The sequence below is a fragment of the Solenopsis invicta genome, chromosome 1 (genome assembly GCF_016802725.1).
Source record: "Solenopsis invicta isolate M01_SB chromosome 1, UNIL_Sinv_3.0, whole genome shotgun sequence".
Lineage (NCBI taxonomy): Eukaryota > Metazoa > Arthropoda > Insecta > Hymenoptera > Formicidae > Solenopsis > Solenopsis invicta.
The window spans coordinates 14,396,817-14,424,758 of record NC_052664.1 but is presented as its reverse complement, the minus strand read 5'-3'; the positions used below and the strand labels follow the sequence as shown (position 1 = coordinate 14,424,758).

Below are 27,942 nucleotides of genomic sequence, written 5' to 3'. Positions count from 1 at the left end.
TTGTTCTATTATTATTTATCCGTGTTTAATATTTTTTATATAAATTAAGGTCCATCCTTCATTTCATTTGGGTAAAGAAAAATGTCCAGAAAATTTCAAGTACACATTTATTGAAAATCATAATTAAATTAGTTTCTCGTCTTAATCGTTGGTTACATCGTTGCTGCTGGTCGTAGCCCGGTTATATAGATTTTATTCGTAATCATCCGTTTATGTCGTCCGCGAATATCCGCTGTGCAATCGATGCCATGTGTTTAATTATTACGCTGTAAAATATCAGAATCTTTGCCTGGAAGTTAAAAATCCATCAAAAAATGATATTTGTTCGTTTTTTGTAATGATCACTAATTTCAATCTGTTGTTATGCGAAACAGTTAAAAAGCTATGCATCTTTAATTTCCATGATGCATTCTGTTTCACAGTTCTAATAAAAGAGAGAAGAAAGCATTCTCTAATGTGTTTAATCTTGAGCAATGTTAAAATGATACAAAATATTGAACAATGAGCAATATCAGCGATATAAAACAGCCTGGCAATTTTCGTTATTAGCGAACCAAAATACACTCTTACTCATTGAAAATATCTCCGTTTCTTGAGCTTTCTGTAAATATGTAATATGTATACGTCTTCTAACTTCTATTTATTTCGACAAATCTGGGGTAATAATTAATATGTTAACAAGTCTAGGATTGAAATAATAACAAAAAAAGAGGTCTTAAATTATCGGAAATTAAATTTTGATCAACGAGTATAAAAATAAATAGAAATATAGAGATCAGAAGAAAAGAAATTTTTCATTCTCACAAAAAAAAAAAAAAATAAAACAATTTTAGCAATAAATTCTATTAATTATAAGTTCAGAGATATTTAATTTGCCAGTGTTTTTACAACTCTCAAGTCTGACATTTCGCGGATCGATTGTCGAGTCGTAATCTCCTATTTCCTGATCAAGAATAAAAAAGAAGAAAAAAGAAAATAACGAAAGTTTCGTGCGTTCGTAATTACTCGTTAGCAGATTAGTCGTTTGCGCGTAGTATCGTCGTCAAAGATCGCTCAGGCTGCTATGAAAATCGCATGAAACGTAGTAGAATCGCAGTACAATATCTAGCGAGTGAAACTAGCACTTCAGTTTTAACTTTTGCAATACGTTTACGAACCTCGTAAAATCTTCATAGCAACCGGTGCAAGTCATTGTGACGATTGAGCGTGAATGGTTCTAATTGACTGCAAGAATAAATCCACATATTGTCGATAACTTGCGATCAGAGAAAGTTATTATTTTAATAATGGCAAAAGTCGATTTCCTCTAATCTGACTGTGATGAATTTAAAGCAAAGAAAGTTTTATAGTAGACGTCTTTAAAAAGCAAATGTATTTTATTGTAAATAAGCATATATATACACAAAAGATCATATGTACTTTCTATATTTCTAAAAATGTTTTCTAATCTCTTTGGTGCCAAAGGCATATATATTCATATATTTTGGAACGAGAAAAATTATAATGCCATTATTAAAACGACAAATTTGTGCCGTACTACGAATAAATAGATTATTAATTAATTAATTCAATAATGAATTTATTTGTAATACGATCAATGCGCGATTTCATATCGCAACATTATCAACAGCCTGCAGTGGCTTACTCGTGCGCGGTCGATCCTCGTCGACCATGGAGTCAAACAGACACCATTAGCCTCCACTACGGCGCTGTTCGCGATAATGAAAATGTAGTCATCGACATTATCGAATCGTCGTAAGCTAGGAAAGGAGAAATCGAAAATCCCGGAGCAGCGCGTTCGTCTGTCGTCGGATATACAGTCAGACGCCTCTATATATAGATGTATTTACATTAATATATAAGACTGGATCGAGGGTTTTCCTCGAGCGGCGTGTAAGGGGGGTAGGACCTGTCAATTAGGCCATCGTGAGGGTGCCCGCGCCCATTCCGAAGCCCACACCTTTGGGCCCAAAGTTTCGGCCGTAGCAGCCGCGGCAGTAGATGTCCCCGTCCGGGCCATCGTTCAAGTTCGTCGAATCCAAGGAACGGTTACATTCGCCGCAGCTGAAGCACCGCTTGTGCCATACACGGTTCTTCGAGATCATCTGCTCGGCGGCGTACACCGGGTAGCCGCAGCGCGAGCAACCGTGTCCGTCGTTTCGCTTCTGGCCAACTTGGGGTTTAGCATCGATACTACAAAATGAAAACAATGACGTATTGGAATCTGATGTAATAGATAAAGAAATAATTAACTAAAAACTAAACTAAAAGGTTAGATCTGACAGGAGCAATCTGTGAATTATGTAGAATTCTTATTTTCAAATGTATTTTTTCAATTGAAATTATCATAGTGCAGACAGAAAAAAAAATAGAAAAATTGCGCTTAGAAAAGAGTAATAGCTAATAGCATGTTCTAGCATTTCTGTGAATAAATCATGGCGCTACGTTCAATAATGGCCATATAATTTACTTCTCGCACGATTACTCGGATGTTAAAGGAAAATTCTAATCAGAGAAGTAGGTCGATTATCAAGATCGCTATCAATCATCAAAGTTTCGCTGATAACAAACTTTTCGCTATTGTATTTCGCACCGTGTTTCAGAAACTAATTACTCTCGGGAACCGTCAAGATGCACTTACTATGAGGGGGCATGATCTCCGTTCGTCGAGACGAGAGTCGGTTTGTGGCCAAACCCAAAACCTTTGGGTCCGAAGAGCTTTCCGTAGCACGCGCGACAATGGATTTCCTTGTCAGGGCCATCGCATGCCAGCATGGAGTCCAAGGGTCGGTGACACTCGGCGCAATTGAAGCACTTCTTGTGCCACATGGTGCCCTTGGCGAGCTGTTGTTCAGCGGCAAACACCATGCCACCGCAACGAGGGCAGCCCTGCCCAGCTGGCGCCTTAATCGAGGTCGTATCAGGATTGTAGTAAGGTCGATTGGCCGAAATTTCTTCCTCCCTGAGGGTAATTAACGTGATTATGATACAATTCCATTCTGATTGGACTTAATACGTTTCATTTATTCTTACGATCATACAGAAAAACTTAAGCAGTAAGACGTAAGCAGTAAAGACAGTTTGCTGCGTTTACGTTATGCCGTAAGGAACTCCTAAAGCAAATTAACGACTTTTTTATTAAAAATATTTTTGAATTGATTTTACAAAATTCCAAATTCTTTTATACAATTAAGGTACGCACAAAAAATGAAGAGAGCAAAAAGCGATTTCATGCTAATAAGGGAAAACTTTTTTTATTTTTAATGTTTACGTGTCTAAATTTTAATTGTATAATAGAATTTGAATCTTGTAAAGTCAATTATAAAATATTTTTTTAATAAAAAATGTCGATAATTTGCTTTAGGATTTCTTAAGTTCTTAACTGTAATTGGCTGATTCGTTTACTGTAAGTTAAGTTTTACACTTTAAGTTTTTTTGTGTGCCATGGCGTTTATAATCCAGGATTTATATTGACGGAATTTTTAACAATTTTATTTTAATTAAACCGATAGGTCACAATAATAAAATATATAAATAAAGATGTATGTGCCGTTTTAAAATTCATAAAATTTTCTCTCATGACCGTATTAATTTTTGTTTGAAATTTAAATTTCAGTTTTATCTTTTACCTTACAATTTCAATATCTTTTCCCCTTTGACTCTTCAACATGTACTTGTCATTTTTCTCTTAAATTATGTCACAAGCATTATGAAGCATTTACACTACCACTCAGAAGTTTTAGCATACTCAAGATTTTCTCTTGAGCATTTCGCGAGAAGTTAAGTGTAAAAAAGGTCTTTGAAAAATTTGGAAAAAAATTTAAACGAATCAAGCATATTATAACAAACTTTTTTCTTTTTTTTATAAACTTTAGTTTCAAAGTTAACAAGTTAAAGTTAAACACATTTTACGAAATAAATTTTATGAAATAAATTTTTACATAAAAAGTTTGATATTACGAGAAATTATTGCATCAATTTTATAAAGAAAGTATTTTAAAGCTTAGAAAATTTATTTTGAAATAATTTCTTGTTTTTTTATCAGATGTTTGAACAAATTACAGCAATTCAAAGTGAAAAAATGTTAAAACTGTTATCAATTTTCAATTTTATGTATTTTAGGAAAAAAGTACCGAACAGACAAAATTAAAAGACAATTTCGAAACTCTATCTTTTCTTTTTAAAAATTTTGAAAACTTCTGCATAATTTTTATCACCGAGATACTTAATTTTTTGTAAAATGCAAGAAAATTTTAAATATATGTTGAAACTTTTACGCGGTAATATAGTAGCATGTTTTTCAACAATTTTTGGCTAAGATTGAAATGTTTTATTATAAACTAAAAGTATATACCATGCACTTATGTAACAAAATCGCTAAAGTTCTATATAAAAGTAGAATAATGTGCTTTTACAAACATTCTTGATATCATGATGATAAAAAATTTAGTGATTTTAATAATTATCGCTTTATTAATTATTTTCTACTAATTAAAAAATACCTTATATTAAAACAAATTATGTATCTGCAAAGTGAAATTATTTGAAACTCACGAGTTTTCGTTCGACGCGTTCGACATTTATAGAGACCTAGAGGAGCTCGGTTATTTAAATCGACTTGTATTTATAGTGACACGTTTAGCAAGGTTACAAATAAACACCCAGCATTGGGCTTTTGAGATTTACGTGAGTCCGTCGGTCTGGAGGAATCCCGAGCCACATGCGAATCCGTATCCGTGCGGTCCCCATTTCTTTCCGTAACAGGTCTTGCAGTAAACATCCCGGTCCGGGCCGTCGCAGGCGATGATCGAGTCTAGGGTTTTGGTGCAGTCGTGGCACTTGTAGCACTTCCGGTGCCATTCGCGACCCTTGGCGAGCACCTGTTCAGCGGCGAAGACAACGCCACCGCAGCGAGGACAACCCTTGCCAGGTGGGGCCTTGATTATCGCGGTGTCGATCACGGTGGTGCGAGGAGCCGCATCGCTGCATCGCAAAGAATCACTCGCATTATTGCGGGTTGTTCTCGTTCTCGGCGACTGAACGAGATCACTAAACCGTACAGATTACGAAAAAGCAATTGATTCTGTCCAATTATCTCTTAAATAAACTTGATTGAACATTTAGATTTTATGCTGGGAAAACAAGAAACTTTGGATTTTTTTATAGTTTAAATTTTCATTTTAACTTTGCTTTTCTTATCTCTGCGGTTAATTTGTGATATTATAAAAGAACGAAACTGCATGCGAATGATAGGGTAATTGATCGTTGACAATCGCTTGATAAGACACATAGAAGAATTAGAATTTTTCAATTTTCAGTAATTTTTAAATCTGTTGAAAAGTATAAGAAGTTACACAATAAAAGAGTTATTAAAGTCATAAATAAAAATTCTTGAAATATTCTACATAATATAAAAAAAAGAATGCAATAATTGTTAATGCAAAATAAACAATTCTTCATGTAAGTATAAAATATAATAAATGTCAAATCAAAACAGGTTCTAACAATAAAAAATTACGATATAATATTTATAATGCTAAAGCAAAGTGGTAATATGAACTTCTATAAAACATATCAGACTAAAACAGATTTTCTCACCAATAAAAATAATACGAATTAAAGTTAAAATTATATAATTGATCAAATTAATTCAATTTGCCATCCTCAATTTCCAATGCGTAGTCTGACAGGATCATTAGTTATAAAAATAGTTATTTGAAATCAAGTTTTCTTCTATGGTCGTAACACACGATTACAAAGTTTGCATTTTATGGAAGCTAAATTCAGTGTTGGAAACATTATTCTATAAAAGTAACGCGTTGATATTACAGTTACGCTTTTGTAAAAAATTTATGTTTAAGTAAATATATTTATTTTAATATCATTTCCTTTATTATAGTATGTCTTAAGTTTAAAAATAATTTTATACAGGAAGAAAGATGGTGATGGAATATTTTAAAATAACTAAAATAAATATTAACGCGACACAATTCTTATCAACATAAATTTTACCAATATTTATAGTCATAAAACTTTCCCAATCACCAAGTAGAAATTCATCGGGTATAAAAAACGTAATTTACAATTTACCAAAAGGGAAAAAGAGATGCATTTGTAAGATAGTAGAAGGTCGGGAAATATTAACAACTAATGTCATAAAAAGTACTTTTAATCATAAAAAATGAATGATCCTTCATAGATGTTACTAATAAATGCCACAAAATGAGGTTCATAAACATTTTGTAAAATATACTTTATTTGAAAAAAAAAGATTATTTTAAATAATTTCTTTGCTGCTAGTAAGCATTATACAACGTCCATTATGAGATTATAAAGTTGCAAGAGCGGTTTTGAGCTCGTAATACAAATGTCCACGGCTATCTCATGACCCTTCTCACTACATGATATAACTTTATACGTCGCATTTATATATACCTATATATATATATATATATTACGGCACACATTGAATTTAATTGCATGATTTGAAAGCCACATTCAAGATCTTCCAGCTAGATTAAATTTACAAATTCATCATATTTCTATCATACTTCTCAAAATTATGTAGAGGGTATGCATCTGTAAAAATCGTCGCTACATACATATTTCAAAATTGAAATTCATAAATTTTATAAAAACGCGAACACTAATATGACCAATAATCATCTTGCAATGTCTAAGTAAATTGTAATAATGTAATTTTAACGATTGCTCTTAAAATTTAACGTGAATTATCAAAATACCATGGTATCTCACTATCTTACACGTGCCCCCTTTTTTCTCTACTACCTAATACTTATTTATATCAAGGAAATGATATTAAAATAATTATAATTTACTTAAAAAAAGTTTTTCAGTAAATAAAGATACTTTTTTTGTTACTTTTTGCGAAATTTTAATGATTTCAATGATTAAATTTTCTATTCTTTTTTTTTAAGTTCTTTATGTCGCTATTTGAATAGTTTAATGGTTTATAAATGATTTTTTGTGGTTTTACTTAATTGCAACATGATCCATAAGCACTTATTATACATTTATAAAGTAACAGTAAAACTAAGATATAAAATTCGTAAGCGTTACTGTAAAAATGCAATGTTACCGTTACAGATAGGAAAAAAAGTAACAATTGTTATAAAAAAAATAACAGTAACGCTGAATGCATAAGAAATAACGCGTTCTTTTCCAACCCTGTTTAAATCATGTCACATGTCTGACTTTCTATTTAGTTATGAGGGAAAAGAGATGAAAGCTCTGGATCAACTTTTATGTATGATACATAATTATTAAAATGATATCCGTTTGCAAAGGTATTAGTAATAACAAATTGGATTCTACATGAATTTCAGATTTGGTTCTGATTGTTATAAGTATACATGCGTACAAGACCGTACAGACCGTGTGGTAACAGGAATGTCGAATGCATATGGAAGAGTCTCTGGCAACTATTAACGTCAGCGTGAGTACAATCCACTAATATAAAACGAGTTGTGATCGCCACTGAGAAATGACACTCGATATTCCGATACGATCAGTCGATTCGTGATGCTAGGGTGAGTAATAGCGCAAAGCATTAAGGCGTCGGTCTATATGTATGTATCAGGGATGAGAAGTAACGTGTAACAAATAACGAGTCAATGTGACTTTTATTGTTTTTATAATAACGATTGGTAATGACGTTATAACTTTGGAATAATCACTTTTGGCAAGTAACTTATTGTTATTATGCCTTACTCATTGAAGAAGAATAATTCAATGTAATTAATTGATTGTCAAAAGTGCCTATTTTAATTTTGGTCTTATCATTGTTATTATGGAAAATTATAACGTCATTATTAAATTATTAATATAGAAAGTAACAAGTAATGGCGTTATTTGTAATTTATTATTTCATATCCCTGGTATGTATGTACATATATATATATATATTTATATATGTGTGTATATGTATGTGTGTGTGTGTGTGTGTGTGTGTGTATTATATATACACGAACACACACAAACGCACGCATGTACACAGTGTTTTAGAGAAGGTGCGTGCTAATGGCGATTTTTCTATATTCTTCGAGAAAATTGACGCCGATTTTTTCTTTTTTCTGGAAAAAACTTAATTTAAATATTTATGTCATCTTTCTGATTTAAATCTTTATAAATTTAAAGTAACTTTGTGACATAAGAAAATAATGAAGAAAGATTTTCTATGCAAATTACATATGTATATATCTTTGGAAGTATAATTATGTTTGCAGAAATATTACATTTGAATATTTAAGAGAAAGATTGCACAAATACTGACTTACGTATTAAAACATTAATTTAATATTTTTGTTTCTTATTACCTTTTACTTTGTAAGATTCGATTAAAGTTAATATTCTAAGTTCCTTAGAATTTAAAAAAGTTATCACTTAACAACGAAAAAATTATTGCGATAATACGTTTAAGCTCTAATTAATTTTTGATAATTAGCATTATATTTTGGTTTCAAATATTTCATATTTCTCGTATAAAGAATAGCCAACATTATCGTATCAGAAATATTGAAAGAAATTGCTGTATGTACAAATCTGGAAAGTTCATTTTTTCAATTTCAAATGTTGTAAATGCTCACAAATAGTACGGATTATTTTCGTTCTACAGATGCAGAAGCAAAAAAAAAAAAAAATCGACACAGATTACTCAAAGGTAAAGCTCTCGCCACTTGCGCGCTTCTCTTTCTCCGAGCACTCTGTTTACGCGTGCAAAATAATCGTCATAACTAAGGGGGTGCGTACCCCTCGTCCTCAATATCGCACTGCAGCCCGATCCACATAATCCCGGCGTGGCCGACACCCCGCGGACCGAATTTCTTCGGATAGCAAGCTGTTAAGCAGACAAGCGCATCATATATAGTGAAAGTGTAGAAGCCGAGGCGGGATTTCTTTCTCTCGCGTGCTTCCCATCTCAGTCCCGACTCTGAAAACCCACCCATTGGCGTAGCAGTCACTCTGCAGGGCGCCGCCACCCTGGCCATAGCCATAACCCTTCGGTCCGAACCTCTTTCCGTAGCATACTGTAGACAATATCGATTAAAGGTTTCACGTCGCCCAACGATATTTCGTGATGATGATCAGCGATAAAGATGTAATCGTACAGATACGCTAATGCTTTTATTTTTCTCCATATTATTTTATGTCAACATGCCGTTTTATCTCTCGTATTAAACACATAATAAAATGCAAAATATTGAAAATTTGAAAAAGTTACTTAAAAGGAGTTTTAGAATTTCCACACATTTTTTAGCAACTACAAATTTGATAAAATTTCACGTATTTCAAGTTTATAAATTAATATTATTTTAATACGTGTGACCAAAAAATACTATATGTTTCTATTTATTTGTATTTAGAGAATATCTACTTAATTTTTTTTTCATGTAAAGATTGTAAATAAAATTCTATTTTTCAACAGTTTCAATTCTGCAGTCTCAAAATATTTAATGATCAATATTTCAGTAAATATTCACATGTTCAACTTATGCGCTGAAAATATCTGCATTAAATTATAAATTAAATTAATTTTGTATTACATTTAGCAGATCTTGTACATTACGTCTTCATGCGCGCGGTTGTACCGTGTCCTCACCTTTGCAATAAATGTCCTTGTCAGGACCTTCGCAGCAGTTGACGGAGTCTAATCTTTTCGAGCAGTTGGCACACTTAAAGCATTCTCTGTGCCATTGCTGCACGAAATACAAAGGAAGGGTTAGTCACTGAAAATTTCAAGGAAGGGCAAAAGTACTATTGTACAATATTATTCTTTTGTACAATCGTTCAGGAGCGCAGACATTAAAAGCTCCTTATAGCCCGCCAAGATTCAAAGCAGTAACAAAATAATGTTACTGTAAATCTTTATTTTTATTAAAACTCTTTTAATATTCATATATTATTTTAATTACTTTTACAAAATTCTTACAGGACAGTTATTGAAAATATATCGCTTTCTTCTAAAAAGATATTCTCGTAATAGTTTTAAAGATAAAAATAATGATTTCTTTCATACTTAACAAAAGAATTACCAGAACATGTTAATATTGATGCAACTAAGTTTACAAAACGTTTCAAAACTACAAAATACTGCAAATTTTTTAAATAACTAAAAATTATGAAAAATAGAAATTTTTAATCTTTTATATTTCTTTATAACAAATTATTTTAATATCTTTGTAATAATTCTTAAAGTTTTTTTATAGATAACCCTTATTTATTACATTTGTTAAAAATCTATTTATTCGACTAATTTAAGATTAAAATTTTTTTATATGAAAATTATTAAACAATACTTAATACTAAAACTCAATACTAAAACTAACAGCATTTTCGCTAATAATATTTTCCGTAATTTGATCTTTATTTATGGTTTCCTGTAGCAGAGCGGTAATTCTGGAACACGGCGGACTACCAATCTAAATTCGCTTGGAACAAATAAACAGATATTCGTGCACCTAGATAACAAAGATGAGAAAAAGGAATGATAAAATAATCGATAAACATCATTCTTCTTCTGATACTTTGCAGCCCTTGTACGTTCGGGGGCTGTTTCCTGGCGGCGCGGGAAGAGTTTATAAATTAATTTTAGTAGGTAACAACAATAAGAATGTACAAGTCAGAGCGGAAACAGACGGAAAAATGTAGATAGAGAGATAAATGCTATCAGGAGATAATAATCGTTCAACATTTCAGAACACAGGACTGTCAGTACGGATATCTGTACAACAATTCGAGAAAGAATTAAGGACTGGCGGAGCCATAAAGGGGATTACAGATTCTTTAGACGGAAGATACCTCGACAATATATCTCGCGGTCAGGACCATCGCAATGAAGCGTCGAGTCCAGAGTGCGGCGACACATTTTGCATTTGAAGCACAGTTTATGGTAAGCCTAATCACAAGAATGAGGATTGACCAAAATGGCGGTCTATTGGAATCCGACGAGACGCTTATCAGTGCTATATTCTTGGTGCCGCGACGAATCGTCGAATATCCTATTTCAATTTCCAAATTTTCATCGTCAGATAAAGTGCCTTAAGAAAAGTTAATACTTTTCTTAATTCAATGTACAACGACGATATATCGAAGATTTCAAATTAGAGAGTGCATCCGCGTTAATGTAATCCAAGATTTAAAAGTTTTCACGAAATATCATTTTATCGCAAATTTTTGCAAAAGAGATATTGTTGAGATGACACGATTCTTTATTCAAGGAGAAGCGAGCAGAAACGTGTAGTCGTATTCGCGCGCGAAGAAGTGAACTCCACGATAAGTCGATGAGTCATGGATGACGAGGAAGATGGATTACCATCGCCATTTTCGCGCGCAGATTATCGCTGGACCAGATTGTCGGCCAGCAATTAGCCTCCATTTCTCTGGTTCCGAGCGGCGCTCCTTCTGGTAGCGAGCCATTTTATCGCCGGGTATCGCGCCGGCTAAGATTGGCCGGCCAGTTGGTGCGTCGCCAAGACCGTTCTCTGACGAAACCACCGAGAAAGTTTCTGGGCTAGCACCCCCAGTGCTTTAAAGAGCGAGTCCTCCTCCTCCTCCTCCTCCTCCTCCTCCTCCTGCCGTCTCCCCCGTTCCTCTCTCACTGCCGCTATTTTTTTCCTCACATTGTTATGAAATGTAGATTGGATAAGATTACGGGGACGAGTGACGCGGCCCATTACCACGCGTCGCGTGCCGAATTTAGACGCGCGGCAGGAGCCACGGTACGCGCGCGGTACCGCAGCTGTTTTGTAACTCGCGGCGCATTTTTACCGCGGCCGGCGCGGTTTCGTCCAGATTTTCCGAAATACGCGTGAGTAAGCGCGACGAAGTGGACGCCGATTGCGTCAATCTGTCTGTCGCCGCGTCAGCGACCGATTTTATTGCTTCGCGTGCTAAATTGCGCTACAATCCCGCGAACCGCCATCACCCGTCGAAATCCGCGGTTCGAATTCGTGGCTGGTCCAGCTACAGATATCGCACCTGGAATAAAACCGCTTCGAGGAGTATATGAAAGACTATCTTCGACTGTCACCTATCAATCTAAAAGTAGAGATACGGGAACAATCAATCGATTCAAGGAATCAATTGATGAATCAGAACTATATTCTCTCTATACTTTAGTTTCTGGAATAAAAATTGCAGTTGAGAGCCTAATTATCTCCCCGGAATATTTAGGTAATCCTTCTATCGAGCTAATCCATAGAGTATCTCGAAAAACTTGCACGCTTTTTATTACCTATCTTCAGAAAGATAGAAAGATTGATAGATTAATAGTTTACTCAACATATCCGGAAGATTAATGGAAGAACTGTGTACTCAGTTGATGATTAACTAGGATATATCGACTCTCCTTCAATCTCTAAAATGCGCGAGCGAACGATCAGTCGAAGCACCAAGGAGACGCAAGACTTTTTATCGTTGTGCGTTTAACGCTAAATACAACTACGCAATTACCGTCACTTGTATTTAAATAATTAAATTTTGATGCTAATATGATTTTCTAATTGATCACTTGTTAGTGCCTCTACTTATGTTGCATTTAGTGTTAAATGCGCGTCGCGTACGCGTATCTTTTGAATGGACTTACCCTTCCTCGGGCCAACATCTGCTCGGCGGCATAAACGTACCCTCCGCAGCGAGGACATCCCTCTCCCTCGGGTGCCTTGGCTATAGCCCGCGGCTCGAGAATAGCATTCGAACCTCGCGAAAATTCACCCCTAAAAATTCAATTCATATTAAAATTCAACCATCGATAAAGTTTACGTAATATTATCGTAAGGTTCAAAAGTAAAACAAATTATCTCATTTGATATCACTCTTTTAATGTATATCTCAATCATTCAATCATTTTTTTTATAAAGTAGTATCTTACAGAACTAATATCATTAGGGATGATATCATCAAGATTAATCCGTTTTATTTGTGAATCTTATAATTCGATAATCGGATGTAAGCATCAAATGTAGAAGCCAACAGAAACACATAAATAAAGAGAGGAATAACGAAATTAATAATTCACACGTAAAATAGTAAACAATTACAAAACAGAAGCATTATAGTAATGTACTAACTACAACAAGTAAGCTGCTTGAATAATAAATTAAAATTCGATAATAAAGCAATTCAGGTTTTTCAAATGAAAGTTTTTTTTACATTAAAGTAATAAGAAACATTTTAAGGTATTGAAAGTCTGCAATCCAAAGTTATTTTTAAGTGATTTAAATGCGTTGTAGAGATATATATATAAACAAATTAAGAAGTTAAAACTAAAAAGGAAACTACAGCTAAACACGAAAGTGATATTTAAAGTATACACGAATGATAAAAGTAGTTTTGCTACTAGAGGAAAAATATAATTATAAAACACTTTCATAATTATTACTATAATTTATAGAACATTAGAATTTATGTCTTGTTAAATATCTATGAAATCTTTTGTAGGAAATTATAAAAATTTATGATGTATGTGCATAAGTATATAATTTGGGAAAATTATTAAAATGCATTTTGTAATCCGTCAATTCCATGTTTGAATACTCCAGTTTACAAAAACAAATAGCTCTATTAAAATATCTCATTCCGACAAATATTAAAATTTTTCGAATAATCGGATGCACAAGAAGGAAATGGTGTTTTATTTTAAGATACTTAATATTGAATCTTGATATGATAATAACAAGATTAGTGTCATCATGTCAAATAACGAAAGAATTAAGTACATTTATGCGGATAAAATACTTATTTTCCATCACTGGATAATTAATTCTGGAGGATATGATTAATTCTTAGATATTACGAATAATTAGCGGGGTATATTTGTTCAGTTAACCTTTCCAAAAGAATCACATTTTTTTATCAATTCTATTTGATACGTAAAATACATACAGTATATCGCGTGTATCAAATACAGGGATTTCAAAGTTATCTAAACTTTCCAAAATATACTGCAGCAAAATCTTATTTGAAGTAAAAACTTACGTTCGAATTTTACAGATTAATAGTTAATATATTCTTGCATTATATTTGATTTTTGTTAAAGACATCGAAGAAACCTAGGTCGGAATTGATAAGGCTAAAGGATAACATAAATGTAAATACATAAAAAGGTATTACGGGTTAGCTTGTTAGGCGAGTGTTAGTCAACGTGTTAGTGTAATTTTTCCCCTTCGCAACCACGGTACGTGGCTTCCGCCGAGCCCCGAGAGAGAAGAGCCGAGAAGCAAACCGTACGTAATACGGTATAGTTGTACCAACGTTTCATACACGTCAAAAAAGAAAAGGAGAAATAGATGGTGAGAGATACAAGGGACAGGGAAGAAGGAAATATAGTGTGGAGAGCCTGTGCGTGCGAACGCACGCATCCGTACCGTGAAGTGGAACATCATCGATACAGTGAGGTGACACCGATCGTGTTATCTTCCTTGTAGTGCGACAATCGCGCCACTAGATAAATTTTGTGTTACAGTATAAATGGCGTGTATACAGTAGAACACGTGAATGGTGCACATGCACTTATCACGATTGTTGGCTTCGTCCTGACGGTCCAGAACGATCCAAAAGCGAAGTGGACACAGTGTGCTGGATCACCATGTGCCGAATAAAGAAAAATATACATATTAAGAAATCTCGAGTGTGCTCAGGTAAAGTGTTAAAATAGAGTTGATTCTCAAGGTAATACGATGAGTAGTAATAGGATAAGTAGCCAATACTTTTTACGTATAAGATTCTTTGATCAATTTGCACCTATCTGATCGAATATCTTTTCCCTGCTACCTTCAAAGTTAAATAGAGCTCGTTTAATAAAACTTCATTCTTCAAATCATTTTTCTCGAAAAGATTTTTTTGACAACTCTTAATTGAACTTACAGTATATGTAGAGTTATATCTTTAATATTTACTAAGGATTCTCTCCATATAGAGTTCAATGAGAAGGCAGGTGAGGAAGACATTCTGTACAGACATAGAGCACGACAAATATATTTGCACCAGATAGTAAATGTGCTATATCTTGCAAAACTATAAGAATACATAGCTGAGAGAGGTATGAGGTTTATCTCAATAGCATTATTATCGCTACTTCGCAACATTGTCGTTTTCGAGAACGGTGTCGATCGCCGTTACCTCATTATATCGACATAGTACGCGAATACACTAACACGCACGCGGGCACGCACGCACGTACACGCACGCACGCGCCAGCACCCACGCAAGTAGTTAAGGTGTTAGCGAGATTATAGGATTAGAAGTGGTGCGAGAGAGGCCATGCAGGAGAGCTACGTGTATATAAGCTACATAAAAGAAAAAGAAGCTGCTGCGTCACGCGGCAAAAAAGAAAAAAAAGGAGAGATAGCGTGAGAGAGAGAGAGAGAGAGAAAAAGAAAAAGAGACAGCGAGATAAGAGAGAAAGAGAGAGAGAGATAGAGGCGCAATTTGACTCGATGCTCACCATTCTCGTACTCGGTATTTTCTCTTTATCACGCAGCTCGTACTATGTGATAAAGTAACAACGGTATATTGTTCAATGGTTGCCTCCGGTTGGCTCGTGCTCGGCGGGGCTGGCGGGGGCGGGGTGTGTCGTGTGTTTCTTTTTTCTTATTTTTGTTTACGTATACATATATATATATATATATATATATATATACATTTATTTATTTTTTTCTTTTTCGCAAACTTCGTCCCCTTTCTTGGCGAAATGGCCTGAAGAGAGGAAGACGAAGGGCCAAGGATGCGAGTTTCGTACGCAAAGGCTCGACATCGTAGAAACATGGAACGTGCAACGGCGTACACGCTTCAACGCTCTACTCCCATGGATTCATAGAGTCGCGTGTCGTTCACTCCCGGTCAAAATCGATATAAATCTCTAGCACATTTCAACGATACGAGCATACAAAAATAATTATTTCTATATTTATTCGCAGCAATGGGACAACTTTCCATATTTGTAACATTCAAATTTCAAGAAAGTTACCGGATTTATATCAGTTTTAATATCTGATAACAGAATTCATAGTATTCGCGCGGTAATTTACATGAGGATGACTTTGACCAGGTTCAACTGTATGACTCCATTCTGCGTCTTTGAAATGTACGCTCATTACGCACGTCATTCGTACATTGATCTGTCTACACACTGAAAGGTAATGGGGAAATGTGTGTTATATTCGTTAATGAAAGACACCACTTGGTTGTTTTGTTTTCAGTTTTATCTTTCCCTTTTTTGCACTTTTAATGGCACTTATTACAGATGGTACAAATGATCCTACAAACTAGCGTATGTATTCGCATAGAAGAAAAAGTAAACACAGAAGAAGAAGAAAGAAAAGAGAAAGAGAGAGAATAATTCAATCGATCGGACATGACGATGTTGGCCGGTCATACCAGGAAACGGTGAGGAACGGAAAAAAGAGTTGAACGTGGACTTGACTAAATTGAATGTCGTTCACGATGATGCGCGACGATAATATGAGAGGTAAAATCAAATAAGGACGGATCTTTCGAAGAGGATAGAGAAATGACATGCGCATGGTGACATGCTCGCCTACGGTGATGACAGACTCCAAAGGTGGGAATAGAACAGTCTAGTCCTAAGGGACCGTCTAGATTTAACTATTAGGACACAAAGGACCGTCTAGATCTAATTTTTATAAGGAAGAAAACCAAAGACCGAGGCGGACGAGATTCTCTCTTCGTCATGCGTCGGGAATTTAAGAGAAAAGGGGGAAAAGTAGAAAAACGCGGTTCACTCTGTCGGACACGCTGTACACGTATACATAGACGCGTGTTCTCCGGCATCCTGGAGTTTACGCAGGCAGCGGCTTCATCCGAGTTGCAGGAGGTGCGATTGACCAAGAGAAGAATCATGCTGATTACGGGCGTTCACGACGGTTGATGGTCGATTTTCAATTTCGCGCACGTGGAGGATCGTCTTTACGTGGAGAGGGTAGAACAACAGAGATGCTCCCGACGTGGGACCACGTTGGTACTCAGGAATAAGGGAAGAAGAGGGTGTCAGGGTCGAGGTTGTGCGACGGCAGATGCACTCACTCGTCCTTCGCTTGAAGATGTTCGCCTTTGTCCATGGACAGGCAGCCAGCTCCGCCACCGAAGCCGTAGCCTTTAGGGCCGAACTTGCGGCCATGGCAGACTTTGCAATACAGCTCGCCCTCGTGCTCGGAGCAGTTTGTCGAGTCGAGCGGTTTGCCGCAAAGACCTGCAACATACGGTCGTCGTCCATCGTTGAAGAATACCGCGCTTCCTGCCGGATATACTCGTGTGTCGAGGTGTAAAGTACCGGTTACCGGTGCTGTACCATGTTATTATCTCGGAATATATATTTGAATAACGTTTGATTTATTTTAATTTAGTGATTCTTTAAGTCTATTCAAGTAAGTACATTTTATCATAGTCTCATTGTACTTCATTATCAAAGAATCGAGTACAAAATATTGTTCTAAATAAAATTTTCGTAAAACTATTACTTTCCATAAATATAAAAAAAAAAAAACAGAAAGATTGTAATAAACGAAGTACTTGCTTCATGTAAAACATTTTAAGGGCCGCAAAAAGGCAATATTTTCTATATATTTTAATTTATTCACTACTAACGGTTATTACACGTAATTATACGTCGCTGTTAAATTAATATTAAAATATTAAATATTATTAATTAATATTAATTTCATTATATCTTTTACGTGTAAAAAATTTTTTTGTTTACAAGAGCCGGGTCTTTATCTTTTGCGTCGGGTGCCAAAATGTCTAGTTTCAATTTTGATAAAAAGATATGTAATATATTTTCTAAAATCGTATATAAATAACGTGTTTTTACATATTTTTTTTGAAAAGGCTATACTTTACTAATAATAATAAATTTGAAAATATTTACTATATTAATGCAAGATATACGTTGTTATAATTTATTTATAATTCACTTCTTTAAATTCACGTTTTTCCAGAAATTTAGTTAAATATATTTTAAAATACGATAATGTTCAACAATAAGATTATTGTAAATTATTCATATCGGTCATTGCACCCAAAGGCATTACCGGACAGTTGACAATTGATTTTTGGCCAACCTGCAGGCCCGATTACAATCGCGACGGACTATCTGAGCATAAAATTTATTTTAAACCAGTCTAAAAATAGGAAACTCAATAATGCCTTCCGTAATGAAATTATTCGGTCAATCTCTTATACACAGAACACATTTTATAGGAAAGCATGTATTATATTCAGATAAAGATATAAAGTCAAACAAATTAAAAAAAAAACATAAATGTATAAAGGTAAAGAATTTTATGGATATTATATTAACTTTTTATTATAAATCAAATGAAGTATTTTACACATAAAAATCACTGTCACAAATTTATTGAAATATTTATTTAAATAATATTATCTAACGGTGGGTTGTTTTAACTTATATTGCTTTTATTACAAAAAACTATAATTTTTATAAAAATAGTACTTTTATATAAATTAAAAATTCTCAATAACCGGTGAATAAAATGCGCAATAAAAAATATATATTGTATTTGTTACAATATATCTGCTATTTTTGCAATCCTTTTGATCTTTATGTATAGTTAGAATTAAATATATCTTATATATTATATTTAATTTTATATTGTTTTTATATCAATTTAATATTATCTATTTAAAAAATTTTGTACATGTATTTTTTTTCTTTCTATTTTTAAGTTATAAAATGACACTAGTTCTTTTCTGTTAGTTTCAAAGTATTGATTCGACGTTATAAGAAAATGCTTGTTTACATTTTCGCTATTTCCAAATTACAAAATTGTATTTGTTTACTCACCGCACTTGAAGCACGTTTTGTGCCATTTCAGTCCACCGGCAACTCGCTCTTCTGCGGCGTAAACAGATTTGCCACATTTAGGGCATTTTGGATGTTCCACAGGCTTGAAAGGCATTTTTACACTGAAAGAAAAATTCCATTATCGCATGTATCTTATTACATCGAAATTAAAGACAAAATTATTATCATGTCAAGTCAAGAATATATTGTAGTGTTAATTATTCTACTATTGCACAGTATTGAAAAGATTCTTATAAAAATGTATTATAGTTATTTAAATTTTGAAAATAACTTTTATTTTTTCTTAAAGAAATCTTGGGGAAGAATGAGGACAAAAGCAGTAGAATTTGTGCAAAAATATCGCAAAAATATTTTCTTAAAAAGTTCATAATTTCGAAATCTGAAATCCGTAATCAAATTTAACATCTTTATTAATATCGAGAGGAATCATCGCCGGTACGGTAACCCATTTCGGTTACCTAACCGGTCGTTTTTGAGGACGTAAACAATCCGTCTGACTCGTCGGCAACCAATTCTATTTTTGCGACTAGCTTGAAACGTGCACACGGTTGAGCAAGTGGAGAAACGAACGTGTGGAAAGGAGAATGAAAGTATATCACACGCGGTACTAGAGCATTGCACAGATTTATAAACATGTGGCAAATATGTAAATAAAAACAGTTATTTTTTAACTTTATATAAAAAATTTTGACAATAACGCATTTTAAATATTTAAGAAATTATGTCTGAAACATTGATAGAACAGCGATGCTAGAATATAAATGAAACAAATACATGTGTACAATTGTTCAAAACATCAAATATCAGTAAAGAAGCAAGAAAATGACGAATTTTAGCCAAGTGAGATGCACAGAATGATGAGACGTTATTCTTATATTATATTTAAGTAGATGGGTTGTTATTTTTCCAATAGTAACGACATATAGATTAAAGTATTATATTTTGAATTTAATTGCACTTTAAATTTATTAAATATGAAAGAACAAAAGCATTTGTTGCTACACAATAATTTTGTGAAGTATCTAAAAATTTAGCTAAATCTGAAAAAACAATTTTGTTAGACTCTCGAAATAATTATAAAGCATGATGAGCTACAAAAAATAATATTCTAATAATCAGCTTGAGTAACACATATAATTATTTTGACGACATAACAAAATTATTTTCAAATTTGTCCAGCTAAATTTTTAGATATTTTTTAGCATTAACAAAATTACTCTTCCCGTATACATGTATCTAAATGTGAAGCGAAATAAACAATAATTCCAAATAACTCAGCACAATTATAAAAAAATAGTTTTGTATTCGATTATCATTAGAAACATATTTATTATTTAAATGTCGAAATTTTTATGATTTTGGTAGAAATGCGATACGTAAAAAACCTTTAACTGTTTAAAATAAATAATTTTCCTAGATCGAAAAAATTGTTGTTGAAAATATAGAAGTAAATAGTAACTGATTCACACGCTTGTATATAAAATAATAATAGTATCTGACACGAACATTAATGGATAAACGTAATAACGTTTAGCAGAGTTGGTTAATCATATACCTGTAGCGTTTTAATAACATGAAAGAAAACGATAATAATAGTAATAATTATAATAAATCTAGATAACAATATATGTATTTGGCACAATGTCGCATAGACATACATACTTTTAATTAATTATGTCTTATTATTGCAATCATATTTACAGTAACAATATAATATGCGCCTTTCTATAAATATTTTTGGTGGTTTTACTGTATCTTAAAATTCTTAGTATTATAGTTGTTATAAGCATTTATTATCTACCATTTTAGTAACAAGTATTTAATTTTTAAAGTGTAAAAAATGTATGCGAATATTATTTCATACAATAACGATATATAAAGATCTAAGTAATAGTAACATAAATAATAATGCAAATGTTAGGCCTTTCAAATACCTCTATTACCATTGATAATAGTGAAAAAATAATAGTAATTTTTTCATTTAAGCATAAAATTTATTTTACATCAAACATCTAATATTATCTTTATTGCTGGTTACAGATTCCACATAATGTTATTTCAAATAGGATGTTTCAGCACACATAGGAAAATTCCAATTGTTAAAAATATAATTGTATAAGTAAAAGAAAATATATTTATTTATATATAATAAAACATATAAAAATAACTGATTTATTTTATCAATCCTTTTTATGCTGCATAATTTTATTAAAAAGAATTTATGAACTTTATGTTTCTAAAAAGTAATTTTATAATAAAATCAATTTTATAGCTTTAAAATGTTTACTTTATAATTTTATTTATTAAAATTTTACTTTATTTTAATTTACATTAAAAATCTTATTTACAATTACAATTACATATAATTTATCATAAAATATATTTTTTTAATATTTATATAAAAGAAATATAAATATTAATTTAAAAAATATATTGTTTGCAAATTTAATTATTAAAAATATAAACTAAAATTAGTTACAAAATGTTATTTGTATATTTAAATTAAAAAAAAGAACAATTAACATTTTATTTATAAAATCGACGATTAATAAATAATTTAAGATATTTGGTTGCAACTTTTAACAATTAAAAAACATAAAACAAATAAGTATTTAGATATTTAATAAAAAATAAAAAATTATTATTAAATATTAAATATTAATCAGAATTAATAACAACTGTAGCAGTTGTACCATTTTTATGATAACACAGTTATTGAGATATTTTATTGACGGCTTATTTTCTTATGTGTTGTATGTGATGCTTGATAAAGCAAATTTTTCAAATTTAATTTAATTTAAATATAATTAAACAATAACGTACAAAATAAGCCATTAGTAAAACATTTCAATAATTACGTTACCATAAAAGTAGTACATTTGTTATAAGTCATTTTTATTAATATTTAATAATTTTCTACTTTCAAAACATGTAAATAATTTTTTAATTCTTTTAAAAAATTGATTCAAATTCAATTTTATATGAACATATTTTTCATATAGCGGTTAGTGTATTTTAGTTGCACAAATACGCTCCATTACTACTGACAGTAGTATCCGTAACGATATGACACGCCAATAGTAGTAACAGAGGCAGTAATAGGCGGCATCGTGCAGCACATTAAGAAGAAAGAGTGAGAGAGAGAGAGAGAGAGAGAGAGAAAAGAAAGAGAGAGAGAGAGAGAGAACGCGGGTGATTCTATATCCGTGCAGACGCGTGCAGGCGAGTCCGCGAAGCCGTATTAGGGAAGGCGCTAGGTTCTCCACGATAGTGAGTCTCCTCATTTTACCCCTACCGTTCAATCGTACGCATTCGTGGATGGAATGTGTGGTAACGCATATCCTGTCGCACCAATAGGGCTGTAAGGTATTCCTATGTCCAAATGTTACATTATATGCGAAAATGAGAAAACCGAAACGAATATTAATTTGAAATTTATTTATTGTTTGTATTAAATATCTTTCAATATTTCTGCATATAATTTGTACATTAATTATTGTATATGTTGTCCTACTTTATTGACTTGTACTATATTGATAATAATTTAAAATGTAGAAATGTAATATAGAAATTTAAAAAATTTTTAAGTATTATTAAGTATAATTACATTACTTTTACCAAAATATTAAAAAATCAGAGTTTACTTATTATGCTTACGTATTGTGTCATTATTTTGAAAAATTTATAGTTAAAGTTAAACAAAAAGGTTATTATTACGTATTTGATGTATGACGTTCTGGAAAAATTTAATCGCAACTAAAGTATATTGTTAGTATTTACTAGTCTCAAATTTTTAGTATCAGTGAATAAGATATTTATAGTTAAATATGAAATGTGTGGGTAAAAAATTTTTATATTTATTTTGTTAAAATTCAAACATTAATTTTTATTGACTATACTAATTTTGCCATTTGGGGTTTATCAATTTTTGACATTAAATGTAAATTTAGTATTATAAAAGATTTTTATATATAAATTTTTGCGAAAATTTATACATTTCTTTTATTTTGGCATCCGCTATATTGAATCTATTTTAATATGTCAATTTTAATATCAAATTTGTATTTAGCAACCTAAAAACTTTTAAATTTAAAGAAATATAGTTGAAAATTATTTGGTTAACAATCAATAATTTAATTCATAGCCTTATCGTAATAGACTCCATATCTTATATTAAATATTATATATTCTTATTTAACGAAACGTTTAAATTTTATGTTTGTAGCCAAAAAAAAATTTATCAAGTAAGAAAACTACTTCTCAAAATAGAAAAAAAATTTATTTTTTTTTTCGTATAAACTTGGAAAAATATTATGAAGCAAGTTGTTATATATTTATTTAATATGTCTCTGTAAAATATATAAAAATCTATATGAATTCTATGTATACAATAATTCTATGTATCTTAGCTCTATTCTTACAGACAATAATTGATTATCTTTTAATTAATTATTTAAGAAAGTTTTATTTAAATATTAAATGCATAATTTATTTAATAATTTTTTATTCACATTTAATAATTTTTTATATATGTATATTTATCAATTAATTATCTTTATAAGAAGGTTGCAATTTCAGTAATCTAATTTATTATGTTTTTTTTTAAATTAGTAATTACCCCTGACAAAAAATACTTCAAGCTTTTGTAAATATCTGAAAATATTCTGTTCCAAGCTAGCTTGATAATCATATTCAAATAGCGTAAACAAACAAACAAATAAAACTAGGACTTAAGATTAAATAATGTCATAAAGGTATTACGGTATTCCAATGATTTATACATAATTTGAGCATTTTACATGAAACATGATATCTCATGTTCCATCATTAATGCGAATAAAAGAATCAAAATATTATTATGATGCACGAAAATTTCCATCCTCCTACCTTCCACCTGTATACTATATCTTATTTAATATTAGTATAAGTTTGTGTTAAGTAATACTTGTTGTCCAATTAACAGTTAAAATTATAAAAAAATTAAGTTTTTTCATTTGTAACAGATTAACGACATCTCTAACATATTCTGAAACATCACTAAGTTTCTTTTATAGCATTAAACGTATAAATATTTAAACAATTCTCTTAATATATTCCTTGGAAAATCCATGTTCTTACCTAGACTTGTATTTTGCAAGTAGCTATCAACTTACAAGTAACGTTATAATGATTTTATATGATAAGAGCATCGGGACACTATTTGATTCATCAAATTTGCTCAATATGATAATATCTCATTTGTTGAATTTATTTGATAACTTAATTTGATTAGCATCACTAACTGACGCAAGACTGTTTTAGTAACTAATAATAACGGGAGGAAATGCTTATATATTTTTAAAATTAACGAGGTTAGTAACTCGAATGCATATGATAATAATAACTTTTATGATTGTATGTAACTTTATTTTACGCAAAATGCATAAAATATCGGAAATATTTTATGTTATTACTCACAATCCTTTCGGAAGTTTTGAATAAAAATATTGTTATATTTTATTTATATTTTATGTGTCTGCGTGTTTTTTAAATATAAAAACAGTATAAAGTATCAGCGTTAAAAATGTAATCCACTAAAATTGCTAAATTTGATTAATTGAAATTCATCTAAAAAATGTCAATTTTTAAATAGGTAATTTGATATTTATACTATTTTTATTCCATCATCTTCTTTAACGTCTTATGATCGGCGCCGCGGCGGGCAAATCGGTGGGCAGCTTTGGCTTATCAATTTTATTAATACCTCGTATGTCTAATTATAACGTAATATAGAATCTATGTTCAGTAATCGTGACTCTATTTTAATCTCTGCTCGAGATTAGATATTAAAGACATTAGATTTTCCAACATGCCATATTCATTTTAAACAGCACAGACATCTTTTGCCCTGTCCATCTGTGCAATCCGCTACGCCAATTACCCTTAAATCTTGTTAACTGTATCTTCGTCTATGTTATTAAATACGGCTATAAGATATTTAATTAGAAATTTGGAATTCTCTTTTGACGGAATCGTCAAAATTTTTTAGTGCATAAAAATATAGCGTAGTCAAAATTTCAATTTGAAAGGATTTATTCGTAAGTATTCGAAATATTTTCTTTCCTTCAATTTTTTGAACTTTTTCCTATCCCTAATAAGTTAAAAAATGCGCATATTGCTAATTTAAAATAAAACATATCGCATAATTTAAAAATGATAAAAATGATAAAAGTTCTAAGTTGGTTAAAACTCAAATTGTTTGACATTATCAATTTTATTAGGAAAGACTAGTACTGTCTAATTGGCTGCATGGGTAAATTGACAAATTCATTATATTTTATTAACGATTGTATTTATTGTTTTTATTAATAATTTTATAAGATAAAATCACCAAATATTTGTATAAATAGAAAGATCAAATAAATAAAAATTTTATGAACTACAGAATTTGGTCAATTTGCGATAATTAGTATTATTTAAGAAAAATTATCACTTTATTGCCAACTAATATTTACAATAAATTTGAGAAATTATGCGATATGACAATTTACCCAAGTAGCTGACCTGATATTAATGACGTTAATGCTCAAAGACCTCGATGAATATTTTTCGTGGCACTATATGAATCTCAGTCCCTTCAGAAGGAGACACACGATCTTTCGGAAGAAAGCAGACAAATCACGAGGCTGAGGTAAATCACGCTTGCAATAATTCTACGTGCACTTCTTCAAGCAATACAGATAGCGGTGTTTGTGTATTGTCGTCGGTATGCAGCATCGATCAATGCAGCGAAGAGTATCGTCATCAATAAGAGTGCAGTGTCTGATAGTAGTAGCAGTAGTAATAGTATAATACGTATCCGCCACACTGTTATTTCTTGGTACTCACCACTAATCGATCGTAGTCGCGCGAAAAAAAGAAAGGAAAAGAGAGAGAGAGAGAGAAAGAGGAGAAAATTCGAGTAAGTGGATTATAAAACACCGAGCACTCTACACCGCACTAATACTGGATTCGAATGACTGTGCTCGCGTCGGGAGCGTCCTAGTCATAGCTCCCCAGATTTGCACACGGCACGTGTACATTGGGAACGTCAATGCTGTGATGATGCTGCGCCGCCGATGGCGGTGATGGCGAACGCTAAAGGACAGCGGGGATTCTTTGCTGAAGTAAGATTCAAGTGGGTTTGAAATATGTTCATCAATAATCTTCACGGGTGTCGCGTATATACTTTACAGCCTGTCTAACAATGATTTTGGAACGTGAAAGCTTCAAAATTTAATTCAGTATTCGATCTGACAAAATTATTTCAATACCATTTTATTATTTATAAATTTACAGAAGTCTCTATATTTTGTTTCATTTTTAATTTTCTAATAACAGTTTCTAATTACAGTTGACTCAATTTTTCCCTTCAATTATTGTCTGTATATTATATTGTATATTTTTGTTGATATTAACTCTTTGTTTTGTAAAAAGTATACCTCTTTACTTTGTAAACTGTTTGCTCAATTTTTATATTTTTTAAACTTTGTCGGTAATTTAATAATACTTTATTTGAATCTGAAATAAAAAATAAAAGAGCACGTAATGGATCCAATATGGCGGATAGAACTTAAAAAATAATCTAATTATTATTGAACTTGACTAAAATTCGGTTTATTATTAATTTTTAAAATTTAGAATTCTAAGGTCAGAATCGATTCTATGACACAAAAAAGTCTCTATGACATAAAACAAAGTCTCTTATAAGTTTGAAAGCTCCTATTCTCAAAAAGTTAGTAACACTTTAATAAAATTTTTTATTAGTATTTGATACAATTTTTATTTATAAATTTTGCAATAATTAATATAGTTACAAATATTGATATATTGTCAAAAAGATGATAGAAAAAGGTGGGGCAAGACAGGGTAGTGAGGTAAGACAAGGATCCTCTGTATCGAGTGATTCAAATGCAGGAATAATAATTAAGCATACGCGTTAAATATGGCTTTTCGATCGTTGAAAATTACTGAGCTAATGAAGTAAGCATGCGTTAGACCATAATTTATATTTTTTTACGATTTCTTAATAATTTGATCTGATTTTTTTTTCTTGTAACATTACCCGAGAAAAAAATTTTGTATATATAATTATATATAAAATATGTCCATATATATTAAAATAAAAATATAATTATATATATTTTATACATAATTGTATATAATTATGTATTAAAAAATGTTTTTCCGTATCACATTAAATTATAGTACATTTTTAAAGTGTACTTTACCTTGTCTACAAGAATATTTCGTCTCTCCCTATCTTTTCGTATATGTTTTGGATATAAAAATGCCTTTTTTTTTATTTTTTTTAAATAAAGTTTATATTAAAAATTTTATTTAATGATAGTTATATTAAAAGATTAATATCCAAAAAATATTAAAAAAATAAAGATAACTCATTGATTATAAAAACCTAACTTTTATTTATCATCAAACCTTAAGTACCGTTTTGTCCTACCTTTCTCTATAAGTTTTTTCAATTCCTATTAAATATTATAATTAATTTAGATTATTCAATTTTAAGATGTCTTTATTAAAACATCAATGTGACAATATATTTTTAATTTACTATCTTTACTTAATGACTGTAAAATATAAAATTAAAAACATAATATTATTAAAAATTGAAATTTATTATTTATTTTATTTCCTGTTGTTCTAATCAGGTTTATTTATTTATACGTCTTCAAATCCCAAAATAACATTAGTTATAACAAAATATTACAGAATTGATAAAAAAAACCATGATACATGAATAGTATGACAAATTATAACATATTAGTTGGCATACTACAAAACTCTCAATATACCGAACATGATCTGTCTGCAAAAAGAAGCAACAGAAATGCCTCGCAGTCTAGTAGGCGACACTTATGTATATCATGGATTAGTAGTACGTTTATATTTATCCGCGACAATAATAAAAGTGAATCATTATTGTGATATTATTTTCCCCCACTTTCGGATAGTATTAATTCGATAAAAATATTTTAATTGCTCAAAAATTATATAAGTAAATCAGAAAATATATTCTGGAAACAAAATGTATTCTGAATTACAAA

The 27,942-nt window shown here is 31.3% G+C and overlaps 1 protein-coding gene across 2 annotated transcripts; it reads right to left on the bottom strand.

Moving 5' to 3' along the window:
- Positions 1 to 93: 93 nt before the first annotated feature.
- Positions 94 to 25,888, bottom strand: LOC105194324 (muscle LIM protein Mlp84B). 2 transcript variants are annotated; one of them, XM_011159184.3, is made up of 9 exons: positions 25,727 to 25,888; positions 18,839 to 18,960; positions 17,062 to 17,227; positions 12,605 to 12,734; positions 10,819 to 10,915; positions 8,770 to 8,857; positions 4,687 to 4,983; positions 2,642 to 2,962; positions 94 to 2,193 (listed from the first exon to the last, which is right to left on the bottom strand). In XM_011159184.3, exons 2-9 carry the CDS (start codon positions 18,951 to 18,953, stop codon positions 1,917 to 1,919), a joined length of 1,491 nt encoding a protein of 496 aa, XP_011157486.1. In that variant the 5' UTR covers positions 18,954 to 18,960; positions 25,727 to 25,888; the 3' UTR covers positions 94 to 1,916. The 2 variants fall into 2 exon arrangements, with proteins under 2 accessions (XP_011157486.1, XP_011157487.1); XM_011159185.3 differs by lacking the exons at positions 8,770 to 8,857; positions 10,819 to 10,915 and adding exons at positions 8,963 to 9,047; positions 9,620 to 9,716 and having other exon boundaries at positions 25,727 to 25,887.
- Between the last annotated feature and the right edge of the window lie 2,054 nt (positions 25,889 to 27,942).

Bases quoted from the DNA above. Each gene is read 5' to 3' on its own strand.
- LOC105194324 (XM_011159184.3), bottom strand. From the start codon at position 18,953: ATGCCTTTCAAGCCTGTGGAACATCCAAAATGCCCTAAATGTGGCAAA. The intron at 10,916-12,604 runs GTAAGTCCATTC...TCTTGTGATTAG, and splicing joins AGATGTTGGCCCGAGGAAGG to GCTTACCATAAACTGTGCTT. The intron at 8,858-10,818 runs GTATCTTCCGTC...TCTGCTTAACAG, and splicing joins CCGCGAGATATATTGTCGAG to CTTGCTATCCGAAGAAATTC.